General features: G+C 34.1%; 1 protein-coding gene across 1 annotated transcript; it reads right to left on the bottom strand.

Moving 5' to 3' along the window:
• Nucleotides 1-1,552: 1,552 nt before the first annotated feature.
• On the bottom strand, nucleotides 1,553-5,358 carry LOC128239072 (uncharacterized). The gene is made up of 6 exons (XM_052955517.1): nucleotides 5,248-5,358; nucleotides 4,844-4,885; nucleotides 4,316-4,654; nucleotides 3,933-4,061; nucleotides 3,589-3,667; nucleotides 1,553-3,004 (listed from the first exon to the last, which is right to left on the bottom strand). Exons 1-6 carry the CDS (start codon nucleotides 5,306-5,308, stop codon nucleotides 2,437-2,439), a joined length of 1,218 nt encoding a protein of 405 aa, XP_052811477.1. The 5' UTR covers nucleotides 5,309-5,358; the 3' UTR covers nucleotides 1,553-2,436.
• Nucleotides 5,359-8,661: the final 3,303 nt, after the last annotated feature.

The following is an 8,661-nucleotide window of genomic DNA, read 5'->3' on the forward strand; positions in this document are numbered from 1 at the left end:
AGCAATGAAAATTTGGAATAATCTTCCTACATACATTAAATTTCAAGATAAGCTACCAGCCTTTAAACATGCATTAAAAGGCTACTTATTGGCAAAATAATTTTATCACATTATTTAATTCACATTATAATAAATAGTTCATTGTTTACATGAATTGTGTTAATGTACGTATATGACATTCTTGCAACAACTTGTAATGGATACTACCAAATATGTAAATATATTGATTGAATGTGGTTTTACTGAATATATCTACATTATTTACAGTATGAAATTATTGTAATTTATAATCATCATATTAAACTGAGTTGTGTTTGTCGAAGAAATGTATGATAGTGATAGTGTGATTGTATGTTTTGTATGTTGCTTAATATGTAACTTAGTACATGTGTTTTTGTAATACTTTTTGTGTGAAGGTCATGCTGGAAATAAGTAGTATGTCTGTAATGATTGTACACTTAGTATGTAACCTTCGTTAAATAAAGTTGTTATTATTATTATTATTATTATTATTATTATTATTATTATTATTATTATTATTATAGCCTTGACATATATGTTCATCAAAAGGAAATACTTAAGTTATTATTATTAATGAAAGTACTTTCACAATCATTACGACTTAGTCAGTCAAATCTTTTCTTTCCGCATATCTCATGTTGCCAAATTGTTTAACAAACTCACGACATTTTGATCTACGAACTATTAAGTGATATATCTCTTCAATTAAATTGGACTCGCTTACAGTTTAAAGGGTCAAACATCGGAAGAATAAAATGTGGTGTGAAAATTGAAGAAAAATATTGTCTCAATGATGAAACATTATAAAGATTTTAAAATACAGTTCAATTCAAAACATGTAACAGAATATCCTCTATTTTGTCGAATGGCGTGACTAGCGCTAACAGAATTGAACTATTTTAGGCCTTGATTGAAAACCAAACAAACAATTGTTCAATTGTGTATCTGTCAGTTGTTGTTTGATGTTTGTTTGTTTATAAAAGAAATTACAAAAAATAACTTAATTTCAACAGTGTTTAAAAAACGTTGCAAATCTAAAAAAAAACGTGAACGAGTCCCTTCAAATTTGTGCTTTACTGGAATAATTGTTCGTGGCAAACACCGATGTCTGCCCGATCACATACATTGGAATTAGAAATTGCATGTATATAGTTGAACCAGCTGACTGTACAATCATTAGTAGTTATCAAGGTATGCGACTGTTCACTTTCCATTAAAACCGAAAATCATTTTTTATCTAGCCTTAAGTTAGAACTAAACATACTGTCAACTTCAAAGCAAAACCTCGAAACATTAACCGAAAGTAAATCGTAAATTTAGGAACGCACCACTTGCAATACGCTTTCTGAAACGGTCGAAAGTATTATTGTAACCTTCCAAGTAACGATATCGTACGATACTATTTCTTAATGAAACGGATCCCCGATCTTCACTTTTCCGGTCATGTAGCAGGATGTGATTTCATTTTAAGAAATCAGCTTAATATACCATTTTACCTAACATTTGACTAAATGCATGTTGATTAATTTTAAATTGCCGATCGTTTTAGAGTTGATATGGATAACACTATCCATTTCACCAATAGCGTAAAGACCTACGTTTATCCTTCAATAGAGACATTGGCATTTTCCGCTGGTGATTATACAATAATGGAAAGGTATATTCGCCAGGCGCGTAGCTGCGTAAACGCGAGTACGCGGCTGATTCCACATGATTCTGACAAAAAATCAGGCAAAGTTGCAGAATGCGTACTTGACCCTAAAACTGTCCATTTTCCAGAACTTAATAAAGCACATCATATCGCCAAGAATGCACCCTAGCTACGCCCCTGTCCGCTGTGCGTGGTAATGTGGTTTTTGACATCCTGTTTCGAATAATAGTTGTAATTTTTCAATAATGTTCATATCACAATGGGAAACAGGAGCATTGAATATTTGCAAATGGAACGTTGTGCGTATCTTTTATTTTCACCTGTTTTCACCTATTATGGTTCTTTTCCCTATTTCAACTGCGGTACTTCTTTCTTCTGCAGTTAAATTTACATGAAGTAATAACAGCCCCGTTGTTAAATGACCGTACGAAATGGGAAAAAATACATGCACTAAGCAGTAATTATTTTTGATAAACATTGGGGCTACCACCTTGTTGTGGTCAGTTTTTATAGTACAGTGATATTCAGTATTGGTACACAAGTGCACAACTCATATATTGATATACATGCTAGAGTTATATGTATTCATATTGATATACATTGTAGAGTTCTATACTTATATACAAATTTATACATATTATAGAAATCTATATATTCATATTGATATGCATTTTAGAGTTATATACTTATATACATATTCATTGAATACATATAAAATCACAAAATATGTATAGTTATGTAACACATTTAAAGGCTTCAATGTTTTATATTACAGAGTCATATGTTTCATCCTTTTTGCTATGCTCCATTTCTCCTGTTTGTTGTTCAATGTGATCATACTCCTTTAGCAAGTCTTTTGGATGATCACCATTTGTTGTCAGGCTACCGTAAACGTTTACGGGTTGAACTGTCTCCTTTTCGTTAAGATGGTTATACACATCCGAGGATCCATCAAATGCTGTATTAAAACAATGTTGTGGGTTAGTTCTCATTTCTTGTTCACCATTGCCTTTGATTCCAAGTGTGGTATTCCCATGTTTATCTGTATCACTTTTCTTATTTACATTCCGGTTACGATCTTTGGAAACCGTGCTGTAATAGTCGTCGGTAGCCTTCGTACCAGAAGTTTCTTCGACTGGATTAATGCCACTTGGCTCAACTACCCTCTCATAGCCTACTGAGGCATAGGTATCAGAAATGATAATGTTTTCTTTATACTTATCACCAGAATCCTCATCAATACCCTGTTTGGTGTCCACCATGGTGTTTGTCTGATTTTCCATTTCATGGTTATAGTTTTCGCTTGGGTTTTCTTCAGAATATTTCCGCCGACTGAAATTATTTGAAAACTATAATAAATGTTGTTTATCATTTGCTTTATTGTCATTGTTACTGATACAAGTACAGATGCTGTACACGTATTTTCGTCTGAATAGGATTCGAACGTTAACAACAAATCAAAATTGGTACATTACATTTGTTTCTGTTTTAGTTTCATCTTTTAGTGTGTATTGAATTGTATTAGAAGAAACCCATTTTAAATGCCCAATTTCAAAGACAGAATGAACCAGATAGCAAACAAAGGTTAGGAATTATTTACAATACAACCTACATTGTCAGCCAAATTGTTAAAAAGTGTTAAGAATTTCAACTTTCAACAGGGTTTTCAAGCTCCGCCTACTCAGAATCTGTGTTGCCTTGGAAATGTACTTTTCCATTCAGTTATAATTGCTGCCCTTAAAAACACATTGACTTATTATATACCAACGAAAATGTAGCTTACATTCTGAGTCAGTTAGCATATTTTAAGTAGTATGTTAATGGTTAAGAAGAGCGATCGTCCGCTGCTCTCGCCCCACCCCTTTTTGATTTTACCTAATATCTTCTTTTTCATATAAATAATGTTTTATGCTTACCGTTTAATGAAAATAAGGGCCGCAGCAATGACGACTGCAATCAAAAGAACACCTGCACTTACACCAACAGCCATTGGGGCTGAAACAAACAATAATGGGGATATGAATGTGCAGGTTTCCATCTTGATAATACAATGAATAATAAATCGATCGAATCATGAAATAGCGTGCGTAGAAAAATAAACAAGAAACGTTTAAAACAAGAAGACTAGTCATTTTATCCCCTAGTAGGTTCAAGTAAAATATACATGGTAACACAATCCGTTTTGTCATTAATCCTGACGATAGGTTATCAATCGATTTCGGGTTTAATACTTCAATATATATTTTATTTTAAATGTTACCATAGCTTGTTGATTTAGGCTCCTCCGTTCCGACGAAACTAGATGCTTGTGTTGTTGGTGTCGGAGAGGAATACGTAACGGATCTTCGACAACTAACATTAAAATTGTTCTCGGTATGATTTGCGTTTTCTGGAACGGTATGTAACGTTACAATGAGTAGATTTTTTTCTTACATCAATGGGGTTACGGATTCCATTCCCGTATAGGCATTTGGTATTCCATTGATAGCACATATTTGAACATAAAAGTAATATTTTTCGTTCAAATTGGGAACGGGGCTGGGGGTGATGAACGAATGCGTTATTTTTGTTAAAATGACTCGTTCAAAAGTCAAAACCGTTATTTGTATTTGTAAAATACAATATGTTTGTAAAGTAACTTACCGGTTACTGTTAAAAGTAGTTTAAGGCATGCAGGCAGTGTATTATGATCTGTGGTGCTCCAGTACCGAAAAGCAAGACTCTTATCGAAGACAAATATCCCATTTTGTTGGCGCCCAGTTAAATTACTTGTGGGAAATTCAAACCATATCGTGTCTGTGTTTGAGTTCATGGTGAATGATGCACTAACGCTCGCGCGATGTTCCGATGTCACGGAACATGCGCATGTAACGTTGGCGTATGTAGGGGCTGAACTTGTGTCCAGGAACACCGTAGCTATGCCAGAAGCCCAGTCATCTTGGCAAACCTTCACAATAGTAACTGGCAACTCGTATTGGACATCTAACAAATACAGATAATATAAGTATTAGGTGTGATATTGTGGTAGGTGTAGTTATATTATTAAAATGGCAAATAGTTGTTATACAATTTATAAAACAGAATGTGACTTCTGCCCGAAACAATGTATCAGCGAATAGTAAACTTCATTCAAAAGAGATCATGTTCATTGATTTTAACCATTTTTCTTACCCGTCATGTCAGGAGGACACTTCGACCTTTGTCCGACGGAATCTACTCATACAAATAAAGTATTCAAATGTTTAATCGTAATAATAATAATAATAATAATAATAATAATAATAATAATAATACATGGTAAAGACATTAATTGAATACTTTCAGTTTCATTATTCATGTCAGTTAAACTTTTAACTGTAAATACAAGACATATATAATCGACATACAAGAATAATCAGCTCATAATAGAATAACTCTCATAAAAATAATATTATTATCCTTATTAATCATGTACAAATTTAGCTGTTTCGTGATATTAAAAACGTTCTATTGGATTGCCTTATAATATAGTTTCTTCTACATTCATCTGCTATTAGATTTATATCACTTATAATGTGTACTATAGTTTTTCGTACCTGCGAACAACAGAATCCATATAACAACAAAAACATGAAAGATATAGATCGTGATTGTCATAACTATGTTTAACTTATGTGTATCGACGTTTAGAATGAAGGCGGATACACCCTGACAGCCTTCACCTATCTATACTTGTGACATTCGTTTCATATATTTAGAAATTTTACTTCAATATTTAAACCACTGTAATACCATTCGATACACTGTATTGGTTTCTGTCTACGCTAAGGATGATCCTAGTTTAAAGTTTGAGATAAAATAAATTGGGGTCAAATTACCATGAGGGCAAATTACCCCCGTGTGTATTTGCGTTTATATGCATTTATTTTCCCCACGGGTAAATTTGCCTACTGGGCAAGTAAGTGAAATTTCTATTAATTAATTTATTTGGTTGTGCAAAGTTCAACACCAGTCAAATGGGATAGTAATTTAAAAAAAAGCATTTTCGGTGAAATTGGTCAGTCTCAAACAAAATTTTACAAATATATTTCAATGGTTAAACAACTTATGGGATGCTTGAGGTATCATACAAATATATATTTAGCGCAAAAACAACAACATAAACTATGCTTTAGTGCAATAAGAAGAAATACTGAAAGCGGTGATATTGTACACGTACTAAAAAAGCATTATACTATACATCTTATTCATATACGTTTGTTTACGCAAGCCATTTCCTTCTATGAATTTGATCACGGGCCATGTTGGCCTATTTCAAATATATATTTCATGTTATATTTCCTTGAATAACCCTTTTCTTTCTTCTTCTATATGTTTTGTGCACTCTCAGTCAAAGCAATTAGTAAATAAAAGTGAAAATATCAAAGAAGCTTTTAGGAAATATGAAAGTAACGCAACGGAGCTACTATTTAAGAGTGCCATCAATACAAATTCAAGATATTTAAAATAAGCCCTTGTAGTCCGGCAGTCAAATAGGATATTTTAGCAGAACCTTGCATCGGAGTGTATAGAAAATATTTTTTGCTTTTTAAGTAGTTTAAACCCCCTAGTAAAGGAATCCGTTTTGATGGCCTGGGGAAATCGAGATATTCAAGATGGCGTCCAAGATGGCCGCCAAAATTTACCAATATTAAAATCTATGTATAAAATGCATAAAAAGACACATTTTTAGAACAAAGTATGCCTCATTTTTTTAAAATATAATTTCATAACTTAAAAATATAATTTCAGATGACTAAACGCAAATCGTGAAATAACCAGTCATATTTGGCCTCCAGAATGACCACCGAAATATCATAAAATTGTGTTCTGCAGGCCTAGGCAGAAAATCTTGTGATCATGTATACACAGAATGCAGGTAAAAGCTAGTAACTATTGCAAAATCCTCAAATATAGTTTTATTTATGTATCTTATGTGACATAAGACTTTATTTATATACTTCTTACGGGCACATACTCACAGATATGAATAGAAAGCAGCCATGAAGCGTTGTTATTTTTCACGGATTGAAAGATGTCTGAACTCGAATGATTTAACATCTAACGGTCCTGCACGAATACAGACTATTATCAGATCTTGTAGTAAGATCTACAATGACAAACTTCATGAACAACTCGAAGCAGATAAAGAATGTGACAGTAAGTATATTATTGAGTATCACCGAACATGTGTGTCAACATATACATCATCAAAGGCTATCGATCAGTTCCTTAAAAGAAAAGGCAGTAAACCTTCTTTCGAAGGCAATGCAGGGTCTCCTCAAAACACGAAGGCGTCGGTCTGATACCCAACCTTTTGATTTTTTAACAACACTGTTTATTGTGTGGTGAAAAATGTGACATAAAACGAGATTATAGGCAACCTGAGAGGTGGAAGAAAGCTTATTTGCTTAGAACCCTTAGTGACAATGTCGATTACAAAGACGATATTATTCAGAAGAGCAAACTACGTGGGGATAAATGGGCTAATGATGTTAGGTTAAGACTTCACGGAGCAGTGAGTGATTTACATGCTGCTGATGCCCGGTATCATGTAGACTGTAAGGCTAAATTTATGTCACCCAAACATATTCAATACGCAGCGTCCAGTTCATCTACAGGGTCGGCAAGTGAAGGGAGAAAGGTTGATTTGGCATTTGAATATCTTTGTGGATTGATGCTAGCGAATCCTTCTAGTGTGTGGAATACAGTTGAACTCTTCGAAAAGTATAAGGCTGAAGGAGGTATAATACTTACTCGTATTCCTTCCATGTTGACAGAACATTTTGGTCTGTTAGTTTTAACAGCACCTGGTGTTGCAAGTATTGTCGTATTTAAAGCAAATGCATCAACATTGCTGAAAGTTATTAACGACAACGATGAATCAGATATAACAATTAAGAAAGTTGCAAAACATATCATTGACGAAAGCAAAGATATCGAATATGATAAAAAAAAACACATACAGCATACGTCTTCAGAAACAAACGATTGAAAGTCAGTTGAGTTCAACGTTGATGAAACTGTTATCCCAAGTGTCTACGAAGCTCGATGCTACACCATCAGCATATTTAATTGGAAGCATCGTGACCGGTCTTTTGACGAATTTTCCAACTCCACTTCAAATAGCACTTGGTGGTACAATACGAAATTCAAACGCACTAGTAAATGAAATGAACAGCTTTAGGGTAACCTGAACTTATGACCAGGTATTGCGATTCAAGAAATCAGCAGCAGTGTCAGCGACTTTGTCTGAAACTCTTCAGTGAATATCGGATTGTTCAGATGGTTTAGTTCAGATGGTTGTGGACAATATTGATGCAGACATATCTTTACAAAATGGAAAATTATACACGCATTCTCTTGCAATGCTTGTGACACAGCCCACATCCGATGGAATTGATGCAGATGATGGAAACGTGATACGACGTGTCGACAAGAGTGAAATGTCTAACCCGATTGACCATGAAATCAAGGTCGAACATTATAATGGGCCAAAAAAAGCTGACATGCCAGTTGAAACATCTTTGAAGAAAGTATTGCCGTTGACGGTATTAGGAGAAATGACAATATCAACCAGACGAGCAAACGACATTGATGTTGCATTTTTAAATAATGTTATTACATCAAAGTCTTCTCCAGAATTCAATGGGTATTACACTCAACTATGTCGGTAACAAAGTCAAGCAAAAAGATACAAAATCAAAGCATTGTACTTGCCACTTATTGCCAAAACTCCACCTGATCCAGGCACAATTATAACAGCTTTAAAACAAGCCCAGCTTATTGCCAACAGGTGCGGTTAAGAGTACACTGTATTTACAGGAGATTTACAACTGTACAGAGTAGCCCTAAACATCGTATGGTCAAACCCAGAACAGTACAGCGATGTTGTACTACGATTGGGAGGAATGCATACACTTATGAGTTTTGTAGGGAGCGTTGGATCTCTGATAGAAGTCAGCGGACTA

This window comes from Mya arenaria, chromosome 6, assembly GCF_026914265.1.
Source record: "Mya arenaria isolate MELC-2E11 chromosome 6, ASM2691426v1".
NCBI classification, from domain to species: Eukaryota; Metazoa; Mollusca; class Bivalvia; order Myida; family Myidae; genus Mya; species Mya arenaria.